The sequence below is a fragment of the Ammodytes marinus genome (genome assembly GCF_949987685.1).
Source record: "Ammodytes marinus genome assembly, chromosome: 10".
In the NCBI taxonomy this organism is placed as follows: domain Eukaryota; kingdom Metazoa; phylum Chordata; class Actinopteri; order Uranoscopiformes; family Ammodytidae; genus Ammodytes; species Ammodytes marinus.
The window spans coordinates 20,442,376-20,469,529 of NC_137214.1; the positions used below are offsets into that span (position 1 = coordinate 20,442,376).

General features: G+C 41.6%; 2 protein-coding genes across 3 annotated transcripts; both read left to right on the top strand.

Moving 5' to 3' along the window:
* The first annotated feature begins 81 nt into the window (after positions 1-81).
* On the top strand, positions 82-5,163 carry tstd2 (thiosulfate sulfurtransferase like domain containing 2). Of its 2 annotated transcripts, XR_013845059.1 has the most exons (10): positions 82-424; positions 1,044-1,345; positions 1,456-1,564; positions 1,701-1,820; positions 2,031-2,136; positions 2,226-2,341; positions 2,709-2,867; positions 3,655-3,793; positions 3,907-4,236; positions 5,067-5,163. XR_013845059.1 is itself a non-coding variant. In XM_080035230.1 (9 exons), exons 1-9 carry the CDS (start codon positions 302-304, stop codon positions 4,134-4,136), a joined length of 1,404 nt encoding a protein of 467 aa, XP_079891356.1. In that variant the 5' UTR covers positions 82-301; the 3' UTR covers positions 4,137-4,560. The 2 variants fall into 2 exon arrangements, 1 of the variants encoding a protein (XP_079891356.1); XM_080035230.1 differs by lacking the exon at positions 5,067-5,163 and having other exon boundaries at positions 3,907-4,560.
* Positions 5,164-5,166: 3 nt separating this feature from the next.
* On the top strand, positions 5,167-26,649 carry sec24b (SEC24 homolog B, COPII coat complex component). Its single transcript, XM_080035229.1, has 24 exons — positions 5,167-5,409; positions 6,048-6,761; positions 7,257-7,421; positions 8,873-9,007; positions 12,665-12,748; positions 14,867-15,030; positions 15,279-15,463; positions 15,656-15,758; positions 16,927-17,053; positions 17,177-17,286; positions 17,553-17,665; positions 17,911-18,029; positions 18,315-18,370; positions 18,485-18,691; positions 19,707-19,830; positions 19,960-20,118; positions 20,261-20,434; positions 20,895-21,005; positions 21,230-21,405; positions 22,313-22,450; positions 22,570-22,674; positions 22,895-22,987; positions 23,537-23,640; positions 25,639-26,649. Exons 1-24 carry the CDS (start codon positions 5,316-5,318, stop codon positions 25,748-25,750), a joined length of 3,672 nt encoding a protein of 1,223 aa, XP_079891355.1. The 5' UTR covers positions 5,167-5,315; the 3' UTR covers positions 25,751-26,649.
* The last annotated feature ends 505 nt before the right edge of the window (positions 26,650-27,154 follow it).

The following is a 27,154-nucleotide window of genomic DNA, read 5'->3' on the forward strand; positions in this document are numbered from 1 at the left end:
CACCCGGGTCACACCGGAAGGTGCACCGTCTTTTGTTTCCCGGTGTTTACTCATGTGTTTACTGCCTGATTCTGTGCTGCACGTTTGCTGATTAGAAGAAATGAATTACTGTCGTGTTTAATACTTTATATCTAATGGTTAAATGATTAGTATGGCGATGTATCACTCCCACATGTGTAGACTACAAAGCGGAAGGAGCTTCTTGTAGAAAATTGTATTAAGTCCTGTAACTTAGCTAAATACTTTTTCTGAGCTAACTTTGGGACTGTCATATCAATTAAGAGCTTTTTTTTTAACAAAAATGGCAGCAGATCACACACCGTTCAAGGACTGTGAACTGGACACTCAAACATACGATGGAGTAAAACATGAGAAGCAGCTGTCCGCCTCACAGAGGAGGTACTACAGCTTATGCAGGAGAAAGGTGAGGCACCACACAAACACTCGACACGTGCTTTTATGAAGACTTAGTTATCAGAGTTGTGAACCCTGCTGAGGACAGGGTGTGTGCAGGTACAGTGACATGAGCAGGTTTGGAAGAATCAATCGAAATAAGGGCGTACAGAGCAGATCGTGATGAGAAGATATTCACTTGTGTTGATAAAAAGTAATTTTAAGTAACAAACATTCTCCAGTAACTCACTCCACCGGACTGAATCCACCATTAAACCCACTTTAATTCAACCATCAGCTAATAATTTCCAGTGTCTATCAAGATAACATGTAATCTCTAAATGATAACAGTCAGAAAATGAATACAAAATAAACAGATATATTGTTGATAAGTTGTGCACTGTTTGATTAAAAGAAATAATAACATTTCGTAACCTGTGACCCGTAAATATATCAGTGGTTACCAAGCAGGGGTCACAAGTAGAATCAGGTTATGGAGTAATTAACAGGAACAATGAGCTCTGTACATCAGGATGCTGCTACACATATGTTGTGCACTGTAAAATGACAATAAAGGATTCTGATTCTGATGCTGAAATGTTGAATAGTTTTCAAATGTTTCCCACACATTTTTTTTTCCATCTCCATAGTCCTTTGCTGCTTTTGTGGCATCAAAGAGAGACAGTGGTCACGGAGAGGGAGGAGGAGGAGGCACATCTTGGAGCTGCTGCGGTCAGACCTTCAGCGAACACGTTGCCGTACACAAACACGTGGCCGGGACTCACCAGGCTGAAACACAGCAGCTCACCAGGGCCGCGTACGAGCGTCTGCTGAGACGGCTGGAAGAAGATACTGAGACGCAGCAGCAAGGGAACGAGAGCGAGGCCGGGCCAGTGGACATTTCTCTATGGATACCCTCGACAAGTCACATCTCTGAAGAGCGGCTTCAAAAGTAATGGCCAAATGTTGATTATCCTGTTATTACGCTGTCCATGTCTACATGGTTATATGTGATTTCTAAAATGTGAATTAATTTGAATTGATAATATTCTTATTTTTCAGGGGTCCAGGTAAGGTTCTCCTCTATTATCATTACTGTCAACTGGAGGATCCACATGTCATCTGTGCCTGGCAGAAAGCTTTGTGTGAGAAGCTTCACTTAAACGGCAAGGTGAATTCAAATAAAATCTCTCATCCCTCCTCAAAATGTGAGAAAGAAACTGGGAACAGATCAAGCTTTTAAACACAATACTATAATATTCTAAAAGTAAGGAACATTTCACTCAATGTACCATGGTCTCTTTCAGGTGAGGATGGCATCTGAAGGCATCAATGGAACAGTTGGCGGCACTAATGTGGCCATTGACATTTACATCCATGCAATGTGTTCACACCCTCTCTTCAAGATGGATAAGGAGGATTTTAAGGTCAGATTAATGGTTGGATAGCGGAACATACATATATGCCTTTTTTTAATAGATATGTATTACATAAGCACCCTGCATGAATATGAACTATGTTCTGACTGTGTTGCACTGTGTGGGAAGTTTTAAGTCTGTTTTTTCTTTTGAGAAATAATGAACATAACATAAGATAATCATATTCAAAATGTCTGTGTGTCCGTGTGTGTTTTTCAGACAAGTGATGGCGGTGCAGAGTGTTTCACAAACCTAAGGGTCGGGGTTTATAAGGAAATTGTCCCAATGGGGGTGGATCCTGATGTTATTTCCTATCGACTGGCAGGTTTGTATAAATTAAAATAATACAACGATAAAAATACTCCAACTACAACTGTTTTAAATTCACATTTACAAATCTGCCTTGCGCCTCAGGAGTTCATTTGGAGCCTGAGGAGTTCCATAAAGAGGTGGAGGCTCTTGTGGACAAAGGGGATTCGTGCCATGACACTATCCTCCTGGACTGCCGCAACTTTTACGAGAGTAAAATTGTAAGTGGTGTGTCCGTTTTACACCTGCACATGTGCTACAGGCTGAATTAATTGTCAATAATCTGGTCATTATTTTACCCCATGTGTGCTATATAAACACTAGCTACCTTAAACAAATACTAGGTCTAACTTGTTACAGTGAGAATGACAAACTGCCAAGGTACTGGTGACTGGTACTGAAGTGGAGTTTTTCTCCACTGTTAATTAAAGTTACTGAATTCCTACTCCTTTGACCTTTAAAATTCCAGTAAGAATGGGGGAAAAGGGGCAATATCCACACAATTATCAGAATCAAACCGTAATAAAACCAGGTTGCAATGTTTGATTGTTGTTGTGAACCGTGAATGATCTTTTTTTCCCCTCCCAGGGGCAGTTTACCCAGTGTCTGGCCCCAGACATTCGTAAGTTCAGCTACTTCCCGGACTACGTTGACCAGAACCTTGAGCTGTTCAAAGACAAGAAGGTGTTGATGTACTGCACAGGAGGGATCCGCTGTGAGCGCGCCTCTGCCTACCTCCTCTCCAAAGTAAGATGACCAGTGTCAGATGTGAATTGAGCATGCCTTTTGCCTTTTTAAATGTGAAGCAGTTTATGGAACTGATTTGCCATGCAGTAGCTTACATTTTGCTGGATGATGATTCTCCACTAAGGGGTAACTGTTCAGTCCACGTCACTTAAAGCGGCTACGAGTAACATTTAAATATCTTTTAAACAGCCTCATGTTTCCTCTGATAATCATAAATTACCTTTAACAGCAAACCATCAGTGCAAAGAAAGACGTTTTTTATATAGTTTTTATTACTGCTTTTGGTCTGGTCGCACACCCAGTCCGATTTTTGGTTCGCTCGTGCAGGCTCTATGGTCACATATCCGTATTGGTTGCAGATTTCAGTGTGGCGCAACAACGCAATTTGAGAAGCCTATCCCTCCAGGTGAGGGAAGGGGAGCGGGAGCCTTGTTTGAGACAGTTGTTTGTCGTCATAATGACTGATAACGGGGCTGAACCATCAAAGAAAAAAAAGAGAATGCAATGAAGAAAAGTTAAAAGGGAGAGTGATATAGGCTACGGGCGGGACGAGGGTGTTGCCAAGCAACGTGTATACAATTTCACAGCGGGCGTCGTAAAAATACTACCGCTTTTGTCCAAAGGGGACGCCAACGTGCCATGTTACTCGTAGTGGCTTTAAAGCAAGCGATTTAAGAAAATAAAACATATTTTTTCAAGCTGTAGTTAAAATATTCAGCACTGAAGACAAATTGTGTGCAACATTGGCAACTTCCATTGATAACTGTTGCTTCCGCCCTGTCTGCAGGACGTGTGTAAAGAGGTTTGCCAGCTGAAAGGTGGAATCCACAAGTATCTGGAGCATTTCCCCGATGGTTTCTATCGAGGGAAACTTTTTGTGTTCGACGAACGCTACGCCATCTCCTCCAACAATGACGTCATTTCAGGTTAGTGTGTGCACACAGCCCCTGAAAATTGTTTGTTTTATCAGCAGCAACATTAATAATCCCATTTAGTTGCTGTCTAATGTTGGCCTTTGTTTTATTGTGTCTGTGTTTAGACTGCCGGTACTGCAGCTGTCCCTGGGACCAGTACGAGCTCTGTTCCACACAGTTCTGCTGTCAGCTGGTTCTGTCCTGTCCGGGCTGCAGACAGGACGGACACACCGCCTGCTGCCCCACCTGCCAAAGCAAAGGGCAGACTCAGGCTCAGAGCCAGGCTGATCCACACCACTGTAAAGAGGAGTGCGAGTGCACAGGTGGACGACCCAGAATTCCTCAGGATGTGTAGCGACAGACAGAGTGGTTTTACGAGTGTTCTGTCAGCCACATACAAAATACTGCCTGTCCAGGGATATCCATCAAAAATGTTCAACTAGAATCAGTGAAAGGTGCCCACTATATTTTAAAGTAATTAATTATTTTTTATATGAATGTTGGGAATTGACTTCAGATGTACTATGCCTATGGGGTTTAATTCTGCAGACAGGCATTTATAAGAACTGATGGTAGAATATAAAACTGCTTATTCATCCTTTATTGGGAATATGTAGGATGACATTCGCAGTTATGAGTTTTATTACATTCATTTTGTGGAACTGGCATGCCTCATAAAGCTAAACTCTATGAGATATGAGCTTCTGATTGTTGTGTGTGTGTGTGTGCTTGTTTGTGTAAAACTGGGATTATATATACATTTTCTTTCAAGATCTGTGCTTTGGGTAATATTTATGTACATTACTGTTTTTGATTTGTGACCATTGGTAATGGTTCAACAGACACTTTTACAATTTAATTAATTCAATATCCCAGAGCCATCATACAATAAATATACAGTTGCACTATTTTAAGTATTGTATTATTTCCTTTCAGTAGTTTGTGTTGTACTGCAATGTAAGATAAAGAAAATATGACAAAGGAAATTCAAAAGCTGTATAGAATGTATACATAGCATTACAAATTTAAACAGCATTTACAAAATGTGTGCACAGTTTAAATATTTGCAAATACATGTGTAGGAATAAAGCTGGTGTTAGTAGCCTAGTACTAGGTCTAAAGGTAGCATTGAGACCTGTCATAGTTAAGTTGTGAATGGTAGATATGCGAGTAGATGTAATTTGAAATTTGATTAAATAGACATATAGATATATAAATAAATACATAGGCCTAATTAAAATATTGTCAATACAGTTGATGAATAATTTTTTTTTTTTACACGTAGTTGCACAGGAAGTCCTCCAGAGGGAGTTGTAGCACCAGAGCAAGGAGTCGGTTAAGCTTCTCAACATCCCTTCTGGAGGCTTCAGCTGTGAGCCGAGCCAGCGGACCTGACCAGGCTGCCCGGGTCTCCACTGACCAGCAGCAGCAGCCTTTCCTGGGGCCATAGTAGTATCAGGGTTCGGGATATTGAAGCTCATGTTTATTTGACCCAGCCGTGTCTCCGTGGGCATAAGGACGGGAGGACCGAGCGATGTCTGCGCCGGGTTACACAAACCTGAACAGCTCTGTCAGCTACAGCCACAACTCGACGCCGAACGGAGGAGCTGCGCCCCCCTGCCAGAATGGTACGACAGGCCGGATGATGCGATTAGCCGGCGCGTTGGTGTTAGCATGCTAACCCTCTGTGATGCCAGATAGGTGTCAGTCGCGGATTCTTTCACAACATATATTTTTTTGTACACCTATCCTCTGGCATTGCTTATTATAGCAACATTTAGTATAAGTAAGGGTGACGTGTAAAATGGGCAAACACTGTTTTAACTAAAGCTAGTCAGTTGCTAACACTTGCTAGCTATCCTTGGTATTGAAACCTCTAGTCTAGAAGATAGCGGCTACAATGTAGCTTCTTCTAGGCTGATGTAAAAAGATAGCTAGCTAAGTGTTAGCCAGATAATAGCTGTGTTACTGACTGCCCACCATCTTTTTTCCAGTAATTTCCGCTTTAACATTATTCTGCTACACAAGCATTTGGCAAAATTCACCCTGTATTAATTTACTTTTTATTGATAGCTGTGCAGCATATTCAGTTGAGGTACAGTCAGTCTTACTGCTGAAGTAACTGCTGCACTGGGGAAGACTGTGCTAGTTGTTGTCAGCCAATGGTAACCCTCCATTCAGCACTTTTCATTTGTAAGCTCTGTCCTACTGGGCTGGACTTAAACCATCATCAATGTTACTTCTACAACCCTCTCCCTCTTTGCAGGTCCAGCACAGACATACCAGCCCATGTATCCACCTACAGGAGGCTGCTATGGAGCTCCACCTCAACAACAACAGAGCCACCCCACCAACATCCCTGCCCACTCCATTCCAGCACCCAACAAAGCAGCCCTTACGAACAGTGCCCACAGTGCTAACTACTACCATAGCAACCAGCAACAGCAGCAGCAGCACATCACTCAGCATCATGTAGCCCCTGCCCCATACATTGCTCCTTCAAGCTCTGCCCTTCCTTCTCAGCCATATGCCCCCCACCCCTCTTCAGCACCACCACCACCATCAAATGCCCAGCAGTACATGCAACAGCAGCATCCATCGTATACTACACCAACAGGATCCTACTATGGACAGCAGTCGTACCACAGTCCCCCAGCAGCACAGCACCATCAACAGCAGCCCTCTCAGCAGCAGCAGCCCAGTTTGGTGCCTGCCCCTGCCGCTGGCCACGGTGCAGCCCTCCACCCAATAGTTTCTTACCCATCTGCACCAGGAAGTAGCCAGTACGGCACCCTGAGCTCCTCCCAGAGCAGCCACCCAGCAGCGCCAGGAGTCATGCCCACCCACATGGGCGCACCGCTGCATCAGTACAGCACTGCTTCTCGGCCGGCCTCCACAACAGCCGTGCAGCACGGCTACAGTGTGGCTCCTCCTCCCAGTCAGCCTGCAGCTCCGACAGTCAATGGTCAAGAAAGCACAGGTATGTCACAAAGGTATCTCGGTGGTCTTACTGCTGGTTGTATTGGTCAACAGTCCCACCATCTTAAAACAACGGTATTGAGACAAATGCGTTGCTGGCCACAGTTAGATGAGTTGTAAATAAGCATTTTTTAGGTTTATGTCAGTAGTGTCAAGTCACTCAATTTTCAAATGATTAATTTATTTATCTACTTGCCTGATTTTTCATCTACACATTTTGTTACACATTGCTGGAGAGAGCCCGAGAACAAAGAATTGCATCGCTTCTGTTATTGTTGTGCATATGACAAATAAAAGTGGAGTGTGGAACATAATCTAAACATATTGGTACACTCCTAAACTCCAAAAATATCAATTCTACATTCCTAGAAAAAAAGCTAGCTGTACATTTGAAAATCCCAGGCTTGATGGCTGTTTTGTAATTCTCGTGTTTTAGTATATGTCAGTCCTTTTCATTCTCTTTTTCATTCTTTGGGTTTTACCTTCTTCTCCACAGTCCACCAACACTATGACCAAAGCCACCAGGCCTCTCTGAGCTATGACGCGTACGGCCGGGTCACTCACAGCAGCAGTGGTGGTGGTGGTGGTGTAGAAGCAGAGCGACCGCCCTCAGGAACCCCCTCCACTTCAGTCCATTCCTCACCGGGACACCGCCAACAAGGTAACAATGACTTGTTTTTATTTGAAGACACAACACGCACATAAAAGATGAATCAGAATCGTTACTGCTCTCCAATGTTGCTGTCACAGATAAACGGCAGAAGACGGAGAAGTTGAGAAACTGACAAATGATGCATTATTGAAGATGTTTTAAAATAATCATTTTAATATAGTTTAAACTCAAATGAGAGTTTTGTTAATATGTTGAGACAATTGTATCTATTTTAATTCCAGTTTTTGTCTCAAATGCTTGCAGAAGAAGCCCCACGCTCATGCATTAGTTTGAAAAGGTGTCCTTTTATTTGATCTTTGTATGTTGGTTGGAATTTGAGTTAAAGTGCAAACTGTTTGTCCCTCCACTGCTTTACTTCACTGATTTTAACATAAGGTCATTAAAGGAACAATGCCAGCTCTTGGTTTTGCTGTGCTCTGGTGCCTGGGTTTTGTTTCTTTCTGGTGCAACTTGCTGCACGAGCCCCTGTTTTACATGTACAATTAATTTGAATGTTTGACATCCTGCTCTAAGTGTGTGTGTGTGTGTGTGTGTGTGTGTGTGTGTGTGTGTGTGTGTGTGTGTGTGTGTGTGTGTGTGTGTGTGTGTGTGTGTGTGTGTGTGTGTGTGTGTGTGTGTGTGTGTGTGTGTGTGTGTGTGTGTGTGTGTGTGTGTGTGTGTGTGTGTGTGTGTGTGTGTGTGTGGAACCACATGTCAGCAGTTGCATTCTCACGCTTTCAGATGTGCAGGTGTGACTATTTATACAAATGTAAGGGTTTGCAGGTTGGTTCATTTCGGCTGTGTGTGACTTGTGAAGTGTGTGACTTCCCATCGTCAGAAAATCCAAAACATTTGGCATATTCATTTCTTTTCCTAGAGGGTCTATAACTCTTGTGCAAAAAAAACAAAGATAATCAAATAAAGAAAATATAACATGATTTGTCTTTAAAGGTGCACCATGCAGTTTCAAGGGAGGGGGATTTATTTACATTTGCAGAACCTGTAGTTACCAAGACACATGTTCACTACATGTCATACTTTAATATCGATTAATTATATCATCATAAATTAAAACAAAATGATTTTGAGGCACCTGGAACCAAACGTAAGACTAGAATATGTTTGTTAACAAAACTGTGGGCCCTGCTGCTGTGAACAACAACATTGAAATGGTAGCTGTGATGTTCCAGGGATCCAATTTATCCTGCGAGGAAAGTTTGTTTATTCAATTTATTCATAGTGCATAGTTATTCAAAGGTCAATTGTGTGATCAAATAGGGAAACCATCATCTTATTGTATCAATGAATGGAAGAAGTTGCTTGAAAACTCACAAACAAACACACATACACACACACACACCACGTGGAATGAAGTTTAGTGCCTGAGCAGCGCCGCCCTGTCTGCTGTCGATCACATTGACAGTGTTCTCATGTGCCTTTCCCACTCCCCCTTCCAACAGGCATGCAGTATGGATATGTTGCTAATAGTGGAGCTAGCTCTGCCTCTGCCACCACCTCAGGCCCAGCCGCGGCCCCCTCGTCATCCAGCTCTGAGGATGATGATGAGGAGGATGATGATGAGGATGAGGAAGCAGGTCTGCTTTAGCTTTTACCTTCCCCTTAACCCATTTAAATTACCTCTCTTTTCTCCATCCCCATCAAATCCCCTTCAGCCCTGTCCTAAACCCTTCACATAACCTTGAACTTTTTTATTTTTTTTTGCATCCCCTTAAAGGCACAGTGTGTTAAGGGAATTGGCGTTTTTTCAGAATAGATTTGGTAGAAATGGAATGGAATATAATGTTAAGTAGGCCATGTTTTAATTAATGTGTAATCGCTTGAAAATAAAAGTTTATTTTTGTTTTTAGAATGAGTGTTTTATATCTACATTAGGAAGGAGCAGGTGTGCCACAGCCATGTTTCTACTGTAGCATTGAGCAGACACTCTTAAACAGCTTTTTAGATATAGTGGGTTTTGGCCCGGAAATTCACCTGTTGGAAGAATAAGTACTATAGAATGGATTACGAAATACATCTTCACTTCATCACTTGATAGTGTTATGGATGATGCCATCTTAAGTAGCTTCTTGTCCTTGAAGGCCACCATAGGTTCTGTAAATTCTATGGGAGTGGTAGAGATTGAGCGTTGTAATCTAGAACTTTCAACTTCAACTAGATGAAGCCAACATATTCCTATATTACACACTGTACCTTTTTTTTTTTAAACTTAAACAACTACAACCATTCTTTTTTTTTATCATTGATGCATTTCCATCCCCTATCCTTGGCAGGTCCTCTTCTGTGCTTCAATGGCCATCTCTAGCTTTTGCTCCACCTAACACCATGCTGCTCATCATTCGTACCTTCCCCTTTCTAATATGTTCATCTGATTTTTCCCGCTGCTTCTCAAAAGGCCTTCCAAAGTTCACACCGTGGTCACAGTCTCTCCCTTCACCCTCATGAGCACTGCCACTCAATCATCTTTTTAATTCCATGTGTGCTCTGTTCTGTCGCTCCATCACTAAATACTGACATGACATTATTATGACTCTCAGAAAGGTGAGTGGTAAGTGCATTAGCATTTGGGTTTATCTTTTTAAGAGCTTCTGCCAGGTTCTGCTTGTCTTTTATTATCATGCAGTGGAAGCAGTCATCCGTGCATGCTGCCCATCTTTCTTTCTTTCTTTCTTTCTTTCTTTCTTTCTTTCTTTCTTTCTTTCTTTCTTTCTTTCTTTCTTTCTTTCTTTCTTTCTTTCTTTCTTTCTTTCTTTCTTTCTCTCTCTCTCTCTCACTCTGTCATATTTGGGATATGATCATCTCATCTGTCTGTGTTGTTGCACCTCCTCTAAGGAGCAGCCGTCCAATTGTGGACCATGCTGATCGAATGAAATCCATTTCTGAGCTCATTTGCAAGTGCTTTGACACTTCATTGTTGTAAATGTGTTATTAGTGAATCAAATATAATTGTTAATTAATTTTATTTATTTAGTTGGTCACACACAAATAGCAATTTGAATGCTCTCGAAAGTTTTGATGTTCTTTCATCTCTATTTACCTTAAATTGGATGGACTAATAAAGAACAGTGTCAAGAGAATAACCTGCTTATTATTATAAGTTATCAGATCAGACTGGGGTTGTTCTGGACAAGAACTGGTTTGGTGTGATGAGGGCTCTGAGCTTTACTCAGTTGCAGCCCTAAAAGTGTCCAACTATTATTGTATGTCGAAATTGCTTTAAAATTGCATTGCAATCAATCAGGATAAACTTAATTATTTGAAATAAATGAGGAACAGAAGTGTTCTGTGTGGTTAAAGTAATTTCATAAATATGTGGACCATATAATAATAATAATAATACTGTACTGTGCTTGTACTGTGTGTTATGCAGCACTCTTCTGATGATTGTCCCTAAGGGTGTGTGTCATCAGCCAGAGGTTAACAGCTTTTTAAATATAGTCGGTGCATGTGTTTGCTGCCTCGGCTGCTGATCCCCATGAGAGAGCATGGGTGAACATTTTGTGCACACAGTTAGCCACTCATTCACGTGTCTCTTACTATAAAGAGAAGCTTGTTTTGGCACTCAGCTTCTTCCCCCGTGATCTCTCCAGTTCTCCTTGGATTATCTCCATACTTGTCTGTCGCACTATACCAGTGGTTGGTTTCTGCCATGCCAATATCCTTTTGTATGGATTTATAAATATATATATATAGATATATATAGATAGATATATATATATATATATATATATATATATATATATATATATATATATATATATATATATATATATAGAGATAGATTTTTTTTGCCAGGTTTGATTGGCTTACATAGATACATATTTAATCAAGAAAGACTAAGAAACTATATTCAAAAACTATAAGTCAGTTTCATTCAATATCCCCATATCACAAATTCCAATTTGACCCAATCCTCAGATGTATGGAATTTCTTGCTTGTCCATATAGTTATACAATAATAACACTATATACATAGAGTAATCTCGTTCAACTCGCATACATGACATGTTGCCATGGCTGTGCTGTGGCTTGCTCAGACTCAGTCAATTGTTGAAGCACACGTTGCATCTCGCCACACCACATACTTAAGACGTGTGGTGGTCTTGAGGGAAACGTAGGGACTCCACAGAGCTCGCTTCTCTGTTCAAACTGATGGTAGATAATCAGTTAGGTGTCACAAACGGATTAAAAGGACGGTGCTTTCGGCCACAATATGAATGGAGCTTTAATTAAGATGGGTAATCACTGTCACTATGAACAATTTTATTTTACTCCGTCTTATTCCTGGGCAGCAATCCCCTTCTTTAATCCCGGAGCTATGACTGAACAAAACAGGAGAAGCACTCAGAAGAATCTTGGAGGAAAGAGGAAAAGGTTAAGCTGTCCCGGTGTCATCCTCCTCCCAGAGCAGATAATCCAGTAGTCCGTTGCTGCTGCTGCTCCTATTTAGTCTGACATAATTGGATCGTGTCTCGTCCAATGAGCTGTCTCTGCCATAGGCCTGTCGTGTCTCGGTTATCTGTTGATGATCCCTCCTTTTGGCCCACATGGATTAACGCTTTCACTCAAATATTCTTCCCCTTGTAATCCTACAGGGAAAGCCTCTTCATTATTGGTCAGAAAAAAACGTGGCTGCAATAGAACATAATGCTACATGTCTCTTGTGACTTAAGATTTTTTTTAAATGTTTTTCCTCAGTTCCCTCCATGTTTTCTGTCCTCAGAGGCCGCCTGTGCGCTCCAACAAACGTGTACACTAGCTTGTTCAAGACCTAAGTGCATCCTTTCATGGTGTTTTCTCTCTGTGTGTGCGGCCTGAGGGAGTCCAAAGTCTCAGGACTATTCATGAAAAAAAAAAAAAGACACATTTCATTCTGTTTAATGTTTAGCCTTTTTTTCTTCATCTTTAGCTCCTCTACTTGCATTTTATTTATTAACATAGTGACCCTCCCTCCATCGGTCTTCTTGCATTCATTTACAATCGTGGTCCTTTTTTCTCTGAGGCTTTCCCTCTTTTTCAATTTTGCTTTGTTGTGCATTTTAATAATAATATTATATTGTATTTATATAGCGCTTCTCTTGAAACTCAAAGTTGCTTTATTCTTTTATAGCACTGGCTCCATTAACTATATGATTCATTTCATTCTTTACTCTTCCAGCCCTCTCAACCAACATTTGCTTTTTCTTTCAGTTTTTTAAACTTGAGCTCTCTGTGTTTTTTTTTGCGTCACTCAGGTGGTGACACTTCATCTTCCACTACTGGCAGTGCCTCTCCGGTGCCCAACAGCTATGATTCCCTGGAAGGGGGCAGCTATCCTGGTATGTTTTGATCACAAACACACGCAGGCTTACACACAAATATATCTCATTACAAAGCTGCTTGGCAAGGCCTCCTGTCTCTTTGTCATTTCATAAAGTTGCTGAGGCATTAGATTAGGCTGTCATTATATTTGGTAACATTTGGAACATAGAGGTGAATTAGAATGTATTATGTTGCATATTGAATAAAAATGTTCTGCAATGAGGGATGATGAAATTATCTAAAAGCCTGTGAGGAAAATGGGACACACACACACACACATTTTCTGCATACTTTATTTATTATTATTTATTTCCAACATGCACTATGCAGCCATCCTGATCTTTGCCCTCATCAAGTTAGAACATTGTAAAAAACATTTTCCAAACATACAGTGCCCTCCAAAAGTATTGGAACAGTAGGGCCATTCCTTTATTTTTGCTGTAGACTGGAAACATTTGGGTTTGACACCAAAAGATCAGTTGTGTATCAGATCCAAACGTACAGTCCCCTCCATAAGTATCGGAACAGTGAATCTAATTCCTTTATTTTTGCTGTAACTGGAAACATTTGGGTTTGACACCAAAATATGAATATGAGACAATAGATCAACATTTAAGCTTTAATTTTCAGGTATTTACATCTGGATCTGATACACAACTGAGAAGATAGCATTTTTTGTAAAGGAACACCACATTTTTAAGTGAGCAAAAGTATTGGAACAGATAGACTTTTAATAAATTAAAGTGAATAAGACTTAATATTTTGTTGCAAATCCTTCGCTTGCAATAACTGCATCAAGTCTGTGACCCATTGACATAACAAAACGTTTGCATTCTTCTTTTGTGATCCTTTTCCAGGCCTTTACCGCAGCCTCATTCAGTTGCTGTTTGTTTTGGGGGGTTACACCCTTCGGTCTCCTCTTTAGCAGGTAAAATGCATGCTCTATAGGGTTTAAGTCTGGAGATTGACTTGGCCAGTCTAAAACTTAAAATGTCTTGCCCCTGATGAACTCCTTTGTTGTTTTTGCAGTTTTTTAGGGTCATTACCTTGCTGCATGATGAAGGATCTTCCAATCAGTTTGGTTGCATCTTTCTTTAAATTGGCAGACAGAATGTTTCTGTAGACTTCTAAGTTCATTTTGCTGCTGCCATCATGTGTTACTGTGTTGTTGTCAAGATGAACCTTTACCAAAGTGATGGAAAGGCTAAAGTTTGGAGAAAGAAAGGTTCTGCTCATGACCCCAAGCATACAAGCTCATCTGTGAAACACGGTGGAGGCAATGTCATGGCTTGGGCTTGCATGGCTTCTTCTCGGATGGGCTCATTAATCTTCATTGATGATGTAACACATGATGGTAACAGCTAAATGAACTCAGAAGTTTACACAAACATTTTGTCTGCCAATTTAAAGAAAGATGCAACCAATCTGATTGGAAGATCCTACATAATGCAGCAAGATAATGACCCAAAACACACTGCGAAAACAACAAAGGAGTTAATCAGGGTCAAGAAATGGAAGGTTTTAGACTGGTCAAGTCAATCTCCAGACTTAAACCCTATAGAGCAAGCATTTTACCTGCTAAAGAGGAGACTGAAGAGAGTAAACAAACAGCAGCTGAATAAGGCTGCGGTGAAAGCCTGGAAAAGCATCAAAAAGGAGGATTCAAAAGTTGTGTGATGTCAATGGGTCACAGGCTTGATGCAGTTGTTGCAAGCGAAGGCTCTGCAACAAAATATTAAGTCTTATTCACTTTAATTTATTTTAAGTCTATCTGTTCCAATACTTTTGCTCACCTAAAAATGTGGTGTTCCTTTACAAATAATGCAATCTTCTCAGTTGTGTATCAGATCCAGATGTGAATACCTGGAAATGAAAGCTGAAATGTTGATCTATTGTCTCATATTCATATTTTGGTGTCAAACCCAAATGTTTCCAGTCTACAGCAAAAATAAAGGAATTGGCCTCACTGTTCCAATACTTATGGAGGGGACTGTAAATACCTGGAAATGAAAGCTGAAATGTTGATCTATTGTCTCATATACTACAGCATAAATAAAGGAATTGGCCTCACTGTTCCAATACTTTTGGAGAGCACTGTACATCAGACCTAATTAACTCCTAACTCTCATGCCCAGATTCAATGCCGCCTTCCAACGAAATGACCAACCAGGCCGCGCACCATAGCAACCATGGTTACCAGAACATGCAGCCAGCCTATGGACAGGGGCCGGCCCCCCACAATGACACTTCCCCCCCTCATGACCTGTACCACCAGGCAGGCTACCAGCAGTACTCCCAGGTGAGGACACAGCTCAGTGTTCTTGTTGCTCCTGCATCAGTGTCGGGGGGGCAACACCAGTTTGTAAACGCTGCTATGAGAAATACAGAGGATGTTTCTGGAACTGATAGGCTTGATCAACTCATTTGGCAAAGGCTTGGATGTAACCCAAATTGATTTATATGAAAAAGTTACACACTATAGCTTGAAAGTTGATACAGAAGGAACACAAGGAATACAAAGTATTGTCTCTATCCCTTCCTCTGCAGCCATTCCCAAACATGTCTGCTCTGTCTGCGGCCCTGGGCGGGCTGAGTGGAGTGCCTGAGCTGGAGGTGGAAGCCCTGAGACCGGTCAACCTGCTGCAGGAGAGAAACCTGCTGCCACTAAGACCCCTCCAAGCCCCTGAAGCCAACCTGAGCCCTGACCTCAAGAAGGTCAACTGTAGTCCACAGTAAGTAGAGCCTAGAGGGCTGGAACTGTTGGGATATATTCCACTAGTTTACACAACCAAATAGCCCAGCTAAGTAGCCAGTGGGTATGTAGGAGTTATTTATTTCTCACAAACATCCACTGAGTCACTCATTCTGTCATTGTGTTACCTAATATGCCTTCTCTCTCTCTCTCCTCCTCCTCTGCCTATCAGCACATTCAGATGTACGCTGACCGGCATCCCCCAGACCCAGGCTCTACTCAACAAGGCCCGCCTCCCTCTGGGCCTCCTCCTCCACCCCTTCAGAGACTTGCAGGTATGATGAGCTCTTGCTGAAAAATCCTCCAGAAAATCAATACACAGTGGGATTTGGAAACAACGTTGTTCAGTTCAGTGAAGGCAAGGTTTATTTTTTGTGAAAAAGACATATCCCAACCTTTGTTGTGGAAAACAATTTCCCCCAGAAATAGAGACCCGCTGTGAAGAGCAAATAAGGGCTTTTAGATGTATTTTGATATTTGATATTTACTTATAAGATACGAGCATTCGAAAAGATTAAAAATATGTTGATTATTATTAAATACTATATTGCTAAAGATTTGGGTTAGAATACAAAACATACATTATGTCAAACTTCACAGACTCCGGCCTCAAGTAGCATGGAAGGCCAGGAGGAGGAGAAAAATTATGAGTAGCAGGGAGATTGGGAGTGTATTTATAAAGGTGTTGATAGGTATGAACTGACAGGCAACAGGGATGTACTGGCAGCACGTGAGAAAAACATAGGAAGTTAACACCGGGCAGCAATAGTGGCAGACAGATGGATGTAGTTTGGCGGTGGCTTTGTCTCCTGACAGTGTAGCCAGCTGGAGAAAGTTGTGAGGGGTTGAGTATGTGTGAGTTTTTTTTTGTTGCCTTTATTCATATTCACAGCCATGAAACTGCAATGTGCATCATTTAAATGTAAGGTAACTAGTAAGTATAAGTGTCAAATACATGTAGTATAATTAAATGTTTCCCTCTGACGTACACATTTGACCTGCTTGTACTTTACTTTAGCACTGCACTTGTGTAAATGTACTTACTTGTAATTGCATTCCAACACCACTGGTAACTGTTAATGTAGAGCAAAATGTGGTTTAAAAAAAGGGATTAAATCATTTTAGGGACAGCATACAGTGCAGCTGTCAGGTGCACTCGAGTAAATGGCTGAAATTGCTGGTTTACCAGCAAGAGAAGTCCTTGAGATCGCAAATAGGCCACAGTTTCCACAATGCATTCAAATACATTCCCTAAGAAAACAGAAACAAAGCTTCTCTTCAGTCGTCAGCTGAGGCGTGAATAGAGGAATGTTTCCAAAAGGTCACGATGGGACGAAGAGAGTTGTGACATTAAAACTAAAAAAGATTTGTATGTTCCCTCAGTATTTACTCAATCCCCCCCGCCCTTTTTTTCTTCCTGTGTCTGTCTTCCCGTCTCTGCAGCAGTTACCAGTGATCACGTCGAACACAATAGTGCGTTGCCGCTCCTGTCGCACCTACATCAATCCTTTTGTCACCTTCCTGGACCAGCGCAGGTGGAAGTGCAACCTCTGCTATCGGGTCAATGATGGTAGAGCCCAATCATGACTTATTCTGATTCATTAATATTATTGGTCCAGTCCTGTGATCCAGAGTCCTATTATTATGTCACCAATGTTCCATTCTTACGTATTTTTTTTCTTCCTCTGTTTAGTTCCCGATGAGTTTATGTACAACCCAGTCACCAGGTCGTATGGTGAGCCTCATAAGAGACCAGAGGTCCAAAACTCCACTGTGGAGTTCATTGCCTCCTCAGACTACATGGTTAGTCGTCTCCGCAGTCTTTACTTTGTTGGCTTTTCTTCTGGAGATGTGAATCTTCATGTATTGCAATTGTCTGTCCACTAGAGGGCAGTCTGGTCCTTTTTTTCCTTTTTTTTAACAACATCTGGAGGCAAAGGTGTTCCTATGAATTTTAATTTAACAGACAAAAGAAATGCAGAGTTCATACATGCGAGGTGACTCTCAAGTGGAGTAAAATGAACCTTAAGATTTTAAATGTTTTTTTCTACATCTTTCTACCCGTTCAGCTGCGGCCTCCTCAGCCATCGGCCTACTTGTTTGTCCTCGATGTGTCTCATAATGCTGTAGAAGCTGGCTACCTCAAGTACTTCTGTGATGCACTACTGGAACACATGGATAAGTGAGTGTCGTTGATGATGATCAATACAATAAACATCAATCTGGCTGGTGCAGGGGTGTGTTTGTAGTAAAGCACACAGCAGAAATTACAATCCTTATCCACCCACAAGTTAACATTACTCAATAGTACTTATTAGAATAATTTCTTCATTAAAAAGATCAAGGAGTAGATGGGAATGTCACAGCCAATTCTTTATTATTTTTCACCTGAACCAATTCTAACAAATGAGTTGTTTTGTCCTTCAGGTTGCCAGGGGATACACGCACCAAGGTAGGCTTCCTCACCTTCGACAACACCATCCACTTCTACAACCTCCAGGAGGGACTGTCCCAGCCGCAGATGCTGGTGGTGTCAGACATAGACGGTATGCTGTCCCAGGATTTACATTACATACTCAGAAAAGCTACTTTGTTTTAGAAGATTCCAAAAATCTACATTTTGACTGCAGAGATCTGAGTCAAGGTCTTTATTTTAATAACATTTTTTTATAAAGCTTATCAAAGAATAAGTGGTCAAGAGGTTAAAAAGCTCAGATGCACAACGATTATACTTGATTCACATAAGTAGAGGTTCTTATTATTCTGAAAGTATGAATATTGTCATACATCTTTCTGCCTTGGTCCATATGTTTGTTTGTTCTTTCTTCCAGACATCTTCATACCGTCTCATGACAGTCTAATGGTGAACCTTAAGGACAGCATGGAGGTACAGCCTTTTGTTTTTTTGTGAACAGAAATAGCTACTATAACACTGTAGCTTCACATCACACTCTTTCTTCTCATCCCTCCTTTCTTAATCCCTCTACCTCTCTTCCTCCAGCTGGTGAAGGGCCTGCTGACGTCACTGCCTGGGATGTTCAGTCAGAGCAAAGAGACCCACAGTGCCCTGGGCCCGGCGCTACAGGCCGCCTTCAAGCTCATGTCTCCCACCGGGGGCCGCGTCACAGTGTTCCAGACCCAGCTGCCCACTGTGGGCGCAGGAACACTACAGTCCAGAGAAGACCCCAACCAGCGCTCCAGCACCAAGGTATGAAGAACAGGGCGGACATTTTGTCACTTTTTTTCATATCACTCATCACTCATTTGTCAAAATCAATGAATATCTCCTGAAAATCTGCTACCTGTACGTACTGTGTGCACACTGAAAAAAAAAGATCAAGTACATACAGACAGCAGATTGTTAGGAGATAATCACTGATTCTGACAATAAACAATCTCCAGAAACCTTGACTCGACCTTTTAACTTATGATAAAGTTTGAGTTTCTTTGGTTGATACAATTATATATATTTTTAAATTATAACGAAATTGTAACGCCATATTTTACCATTTTACAAATCGATTTAATTTGATCGACATAGTGTTATTTCTAAAAGACGGTGAGTTGTGCGTTCCCTGTGATTTCTTGAAGCCTAAACCAGAACCATAAGACAGATGAAATATAGCAAGAGGGTGACTCTTCCACACCCCCTATCGCGTGGATTTATACTTGGCACTCTCAGTATTTGTCATAATTGGATCTCACATTTCAGCTTAGAGAGAGGACATCCACGGAGGATGTGGAGGCTAACGTCTGTTGCTAGTCTGTCTTTTTGTCATCCTAAAAACTGTGATTTATTGATCTTCATCATCTGGATTCTATTTCTGATAGGAAAAAAAAAACGCCAAGAATGCAGTGGCGTCCAAAAAATGACAAACAAACTCAGACCAGATGTATGTTTCTTCTGAGTGAATGTGATTTTCTGTTCTTTGGCTTCTTTGCTTTATGAGGGATTTTAGGCTGGAAGAAAACAAGAAAAAACATGAGCTAGACAAATCCAGCGATGGACAAAATCACTCTTCATCCAACTCGGCTGCACTTTGCAGCCCTTTCTATATTGTACATCATTTATTGGGATCTGTCTAACCCAAATAAAAATGACAGTGTTGTCTACATTAGTTCAACTGCTGCCTAAAGCAGTTGGTGGGGATTGTTTTCATCTTCAGAGCAGAACACGGAACAATAGGATTTATTTTAGTAACAACTCTGTATCTCTCTAACAGGGAGTTCAGCACCTCGGCCCCGCCACAGACTTCTATAAGAAACTTGCACTGGACTGCTCCGGACAACAGATTGCGGTGGATCTGTTCCTGCTCAGCTCCCAGTATGCTGACCTTGCCTCACTATGTAAGAAAACCCAGCATTTTAAAACTCTCATTGTCCTTCTCTTTACACACTACATAGTTGTGTGAATCTGCTGAAACCCAACACTTAGATTTGTAAGTCTAAAACTTTTCCTGTGCTCCTGTTCTTCAGCATGTATCTCCAAGTTTTCGGGGGGCAGCATCTTCTACTACCCCTCCTTCCATTACATCCACAACCCGGCTCAACTGGAGAAGTTCCAGAAAGACCTGGACCGCTACCTCACCAGGAAGATCGGCTTCGAGGCGGTCATGAGAATACGATGCACGAAAGGTAACAACACTCAAACAACATGAAGTCATCTTTGCAGCCCAATGTGTAGATATATTCATTTGTGGTTTGTCTGTACATGTTTTGCACACATTTTTTCCCTCGTTGTCATTGTCCATGCTTTCATTCTGTTGCTGACCCTCAGGTTTGTCCATCCATACGTTCCACGGGAACTTCTTTGTGCGCTCCACCGACCTGCTGTCCCTGGCCAATGTCAACCCGGACTCTGCCTTCGCTGTCCAGATGTCAATCGAAGACTCTCTGGCAGACTCTTCTCTTGCCTGCTTCCAGGCCGCTCTGCTCTACACCTCCAGTAAAGGTACGCTCTCACACACACTTTCACTCCGCTGAGGAGATCTATGGAAGGGTGTTAGGGCAGAGAGAGAGGAAAATAAATTGGAGGACTTTTAATTTTTTATTTTGCACTTTGAGAATAAAGTTGAGCGGTCAAGAATGAAGTGGAAAAACTATTTTGAGAAAAAACTTCAAGACGGTTCAGGACTGCAGTAAAGCTGAAAATATATTGACCTAATTGAACTTCCAGTATCAATAACTCGCAAGTAAAATGGTTAATAAAACGCAAACAATGCATGTTTGCTATAGTCATAAGGCAGATAATGGGCTACAATCTCATTTTTGCTGAAACGAGACATCCTCTAGTTTGATGATTTTCCAGGCTTGAATGTGGAGGTTTTACTGTGACACACTACTTGGTTTCTAGATTATTGCCGGGCCAATATTCCAGTCTCTTGATTATCTATCCGTCCATTTCCCTTTAGGGAAAAGGCGAATCCGGGTCCATACTATGTGTCTGCCGGTGGTCAACCAGCTGAGTGACGTGTATGCGGGAGCCGATGTTCAGGCCATCACTTGTCTGCTAGCCAACATGGGTGAGTCATTGGCGTAAAGCGTCCGCTATCACAACATTTGAAATGCATTGCCTTACCTTTTCTGCCCACGTAAATAAGCACTTGCTTCTCAAATGCTATTCGAGAATAAGTAGGTATCAGGCTTATTGTGGTTGGAGTTGCCGTCCTCATAAGATACAGGCATCTCATAGGACAAACATCTACATACTCTTTACTGTGACGCTCTCTTTTTCACTGTATTTCAGCTATCGACCGGTCGATATCGTCCAGCCTGTCAGATGCTCGTGATGCCCTGGTCAATGCTGTGGTGGATTTGGTCAACGCCTACAAGGGCAACGTGTCAAACATGCAGGAGACGGCCGTCATGGTGCCTGCTTCAATGCGCCTCTTCCCCGTTTACATCCTCGCTCTGCTCAAACAGGTGTGGCTGCTTGATGGGCATCAGTACACACACACAGAGACAAACACGCAAACACATTCCACATGAACACCCAATAATCCAGGCGAACATTACTATTAAACGTCCACTTATTCAAAGTGCTTTTCCATAAGCACCTACCCTCCCTCTACACACACTCAATAATACAATCAGAGTTTAAAGTTGTACACACTCCCTGTATTTTCAATTGCTGTATTCTTCCACCCATGACTTCTTCATTCATATGTCCAGGGTGTGTCTACTTTCAGACACACTCTCACACCTCTTGTGTGTACGCCCAAAACATTTAAGACACAGTTTCCTTTTCTGAAAGGCTGTGTTATGATCAAAGTACAATTACAGATGGGAACAATTCATATTCATCATAGCTCGTCACTGTTTGACACCGCCTAAGTTTAATCCACCTTCATTACTATGTAATGATATTCAAGAAGTGTCTCTATTTGTATTGAAAACTCTGTCCTTAGAATATGTCAATTTGATCCCTCCAAAAGCTTTTAAAAAACCAGGCCTGGGGCATACCACTTGGAGGCTTAGCCCTTGTCACAACTGACCCTGGTTCTAGTATGGCTCGGGATGTTACTGCATGTCTTCCCCCACTCTCTCTCCCCCTTTCAAAACTGTACTTGACTATCAATAATAAGGTTACAAACATCGAAAAATATCTTAAAAAAATAAAAAATAAGGCCAAACTCAGTGAATGATGAGTGAACTCTATTTTCTTCTGCTGTTATAATCTGGAGTGTTACTGAGAGAGAAAACTGTATTGTACCAAGCAAAGAGTGACTGTGACTCAACATTATGCCGAAGCACAGCAAAGATCAAGTAAAATAAATTCAATTAGAGACGATGACCACACACATTAAGAAAGCTGTGCATCTCTTTCCAGAAAGCCTTGCGGACGGGCACCAGCACGCGGCTGGACGAGCGCGTCTACGCCATGTGCGAGTTCAAGACGCAGCCGCCGCAGCAGATGATGCGCATGGTTCATCCTGACCTGTACCGCCTGGATAGCATGTCTGACCAGGTAGGACACCCAACAGGACTGAGGTGCTGGCTCCATTTAGTCACTGTGTGGGAGTGGAGAACTGCTTGAAATAAGAATATAGAACTAATCCTTGGCTTTATTTGTGTCACAACCTGCAGTGGGCGCTCCGTCTGAACGACACAATAGTTCCCCAGCCTCCCCTTATCCACCTGGCTGCTGACAGGCTGAGCAGAGATGGAGCTTACCTAATGGACTGTGGCAACGTAAGCTTCCACTATCATTCATTCATTCATTCATAACACACACTTTGTAGGGAGGAGGTTCTTCAAGGGTTTTAAACAAGAGTTTTGAAAACGGATGTTTGTTTCCTCCTCATTCGTATTCTTCTCTTCTTTTGCCACAATCCTGCCTAGCTTATTCAGTCACACGTGTGTATGTGTAGACTCTCTGTACTGACGCTGCTCTTTGTGTGTGTCTGTGCAGGTGTTTTATCTGTATATCGGTAAAAACTGCGACGTGATGTTCATCAATGACGTTCTGGGCTGCACCAGCTACGCCTCAATACCCCCCGACATGGTCAGTAAAACAAACTACAATGTGAAATGAAATGTTCTTCATTTAAAAAAAACTGGTTGAAGATAATTCAGGAGCAGATTTGATCCCCCTCTGACAAGTCTGACAATGAAACAGAATAGCGGATGAGGGAAATAGTGGTACTGCTTTACATCATGGTCACACACCACCCAGTTGCTGCACGAAGGATGCATTGCTAATATTTCCAGATTAGTTTCACAATGAAAGATTCTCAGTATTTAAAAAAATATATAACAAAACCAACTCATACAGGAAACGGTACTACCTGGAAAGCTCTGTCATTACCACACTGTGTGTGTGGGTGTGCCGGTGACACCCAAAACAAACATGTCACTGTCAGCGCTATGCTTATGCTGCTTTATTGTGTTGTTCTAGAAACGGGTTCAATGCATCCCACCTACTGTACAAACCTCCACATTCCAAACCACAGGCATATTTGTCTCCTAACCACGCTGTGTTGCCTGACTGTGAATCCACACTGCAGTGAAAAGCAATGTTGTTTCCCCCCCTCCTCTGCTTTCTGAATCCCAGAGTCACGTTCCTGAGCTGGAGACGCTGCTGTCTGACAGAGTGCGAGCGTTCCTGGACTGGCTGCAGGACAACAGAGCCTTCAGCACCATGATACACGTCGTCAAGTAAGCAACGCCACCGCACAATCTGGATTGAAGGTGGAGTCAGTGATTCTGGAGAACGCTTGTTGTCAAAATCAGTGAATATCTCCTAATGATCTGCTACCTTGAACTGTGTGTGCGCTGAAAAGAATCTGGTGTTAATACACAGCCTAAGTTCTGTAAACTGGTATGTAAACAAAGGGTATCTAAGCAAAGGAGGCCACGTTAGCTATTACACACACACAGTACGGATAGGTAGCCTATCGTGAGGACATAATCATTGAGTTTGACAGAAAGTGAATTTGACAACAAACATTCTCCGGAATCACTGAAAACACTTTTACCATCTGACTATGGCTCCAGTATGACTGCACACATCTTCTCACAAAACTTCTGGGAGGCTATTTCTTGATTTATTTTATGTTAACATGTTTTGACCTGATATTACCGTTACAGCTAAATGAGTTTCACTTCCCCTAGCACCACCCTAACTAGAGGTCAGAAATCAGAAGGGTCCGTATTGTGACCATTTCTGAGGTCTAAATTCAGTAGAAAGGAGAACAGCTAAAAGCAAGTTAGTATTCATTGCCTTTACTTCTTCTACTGCTGCTGTAATCTTTGTTGAATCACTAAAATGTGTTCCCCTGAGTAAAGGGCTGAGGTGTGGACGAGGAAATATGAAATACCTTCAGGTTGTTGTTTGTTATTGTTTCCTTTTTAGAGCGCTGCGGTAATAGCCACACACACAATGCCCACTGTGTCCATCACTCCACCCAAATGGAACGTTTTCTCAGGTCACACTTCCAAGCTACCCAATATGAAATATATACATCAATTATATAAGTGTTTATAAATATATACATTTGTGTTGGCATAGAGTCAAACGCACAGATAACAGTCTATTGTGGTCAGCCGGAAGTGGTGTTTTAGGGTAGGAAGGCTAAAGGCTTTAATGATCAGACAATAAATAAAAGTAGCAGTGTTATTGATCATCTGTGTACTATGGATGCTGTTGTCATCTTTCTGAAAAACGTACTCGGAAGTGACCTGTTTCTGTCTGGACCGGCATTACACAGAGCCAGGGTGTGGCCAGCTTCATGTTTAAGTACATTCCTTCTCCCGGCAGTGATTGGCCTGAAGTTGACAGAAAACTATTTCCAGTGTTAACACATAGTAAACAGTGAGGTCATTGATTGACAGCATTGGAAAAGGCTCCCATAGGGTAGGCATTGTTTCTGTTTCCTCTCTCTCCTGCTCAGTGGCACTGCATTGTTGCTCAACCACATGTTTACACCACACTGTTGTTGTGAAGGATGGCTGATGTCAGTACAAATGGACTGAGCTGAATGTTTTGCATAACTCTGACAGATTGGAAAAGCATGCGATAAGTAAAACGTATATACCGGTAGTTACATAGTAACTCAAAGAGTAAACTTTGGAGCAGTACATTTTTTTTTAGAAAATGTAAACGTTATTGGGTTTATTTCACATTTTGTCTTAAAAAACTGAGTTTACAGCTTTGTTTTTCTTGACAAGACTCCTCCTTCTGATTTGTTTTGAAGATTTTAGCTGGCTTGTGATTTTGGAATTCAGTTTTCTCCTAGGTGAATTCTGCTGAATTTCCGAAAAAAAAAAACAGTAATGTTATACAGAGAATTGGGGTTGTCCAACATGTTGTTCTGACTTTAAAGTAGCACAGGGTGTGGTGCTGAGGAGGATAGATGTGGTAGATCTGGAGTCCTTGGAGGTTTGCATTCACGTTTTAAAGTGTATTTTACCAAGAAGCTTAACCCAATGTGTATCCTCATATGTGTTTATGAGGGGAATAAAAGGTCTATTTGGACAAAATGAATGTCAGTTACCAAATATTAGCTTGAATATTCTGCTCAGGTTGTACTGGTTTATTTATAATTCAAAGATACAAGATCCTCATTTGAATCCACATTTTTTATAAATGCTAATTAGTGCTGCTACCTTTCTAATCCTATCATGGTTGTTTATTTTCTCTTCAATTTGTTGCAGGGACGACGCTTCGGCTAAAGCTACTATCTTCCAGCACCTGGTGGAGGATCGGTCCGAGTCGCATTCCTCCTACCACGAATTCATTCAGCACATTCAGCAGCAAATGTCCTAGTCGGATCCCATCCATCCACACAGACAGTAACTATGTCCACTGGAATCCTCAAACCAGAGCGAGGAAAAGGGATTTCGGGCCTCGTAGAGTGAAAACTAGCGTCAATGACGGTCACCCCCCCACCAATCCCTCAGACCAGTTTTTAAGCGAGGTGGGTTTCTCACTGAAAGAAATCCATCCTCAAAGCTGATTGGTCAGCTGGGATTTGAACCTCAGAAAGGGGGGAGGGATGGGGGTTAGTTGTAGAAAGAAATAAAATAATTATAGAAATAATAAATGAAATGAAGAACATGGACTTGTTCCACTTTTGAAAAAGATTTATTGAAAAGCGCTCCTCCAGCGTCTCTCCACGCTGCCTCGTAACCACTGTCAAAGCCCCGTCGAGCCCCGTCTGCTAAGATAAGAGAAGAAGGGAACATTCGAGCCAAGACGATGCCACTTCACATTTCAGTTTGATTGTTTTTGTGAGCCTCACATGTAGCTTCTGCGTTTGTTTTTTTATTATTATTTTATAATTTATTCCCCTCCTCCTCACTCCCTCTGTTTTTTATTTAATGATTTTTCTGAATACACTGGAGAACAAATACAAGCATTTCTATTCTGTTGTTGTTGTTTTTTTCAGCATGTGCTTTGAAGTACGAGACGCATGTCACCGTGTTTTGTTTGCTGCTAGGTCTGAAGGTAGACGACAGCCGAATATAATTGGGACAGTGGTTGGATGTTGAATGTTGGCTCCCTTTTCTCTCCTCCACTGTGTAAACTCCTGAATTGTCGAACTTCAATACCCCCTCTCCCCCTCTCCTCTGTCAACAATCTTCTTATTTTTTCCAGGCGCTAACTGAAGTTGCTATCCACTTTGTAACTATTGAGAAAAATCTTTTATGTGCGATAATTTATGAACCAGCTTATTAAATAAAAACAAAAACAAAACTCTTTTTGCTTGTTTCATGTGATGGTGCCATCAGTGACATACGTGGTCCTTATCCTCACGTTCCCACAGTTTCCCTGCACAACCAAACATTATACAACAAGGGGTTGATGTTATTACAAACTCGTCACAACGAACTTTATCAAATATCGGTCTTATAGCTTCTCTCGATTTTTGCTATAATTGTTACAAGAGTTCATACTTATAGAAAACGCTAAGGAAATGACAGAACGGTCTTATACAGCGTTAAAAGTATAAAACACAGGAATGATGTTTAAAGGTGCAACAGTTATGTCCATAAAATATCCATCTAATAGAAGTGATGGTGCATCCCCTCTGCTTTGCTCCAACCTCTCACTTTGGAAGTCCACTGGAGACTAACATTGATTATGAGATTCAGATTTTGTGCTTTTTTACCTCATTTATGCTGATGAACCAAAGCTCCCCTTTACTCTGGTGAAATATCAGACCAGTTA

Bases quoted from the DNA above. Each gene is read 5' to 3' on its own strand.
- tstd2 (XM_080035230.1), top strand. From the start codon at position 302: ATGGCAGCAGATCACACACCGTTCAAGGACTGTGAACTGGACACTCAA. The intron at 2,137-2,225 runs GTTTGTATAAAT...CTTGCGCCTCAG, and splicing joins TATTTCCTATCGACTGGCAG to GAGTTCATTTGGAGCCTGAG. The intron at 3,794-3,906 runs GTTAGTGTGTGC...GTCTGTGTTTAG, and splicing joins CAACAATGACGTCATTTCAG to ACTGCCGGTACTGCAGCTGT.
- sec24b (XM_080035229.1), top strand. From the start codon at position 5,316: ATGTCTGCGCCGGGTTACACAAACCTGAACAGCTCTGTCAGCTACAGC. The intron at 12,749-14,866 runs GTATGTTTTGAT...TCTCATGCCCAG, and splicing joins GGAAGGGGGCAGCTATCCTG to ATTCAATGCCGCCTTCCAAC. The intron at 17,287-17,552 runs GTTAGTCGTCTC...CTACCCGTTCAG, and splicing joins TTGCCTCCTCAGACTACATG to CTGCGGCCTCCTCAGCCATC.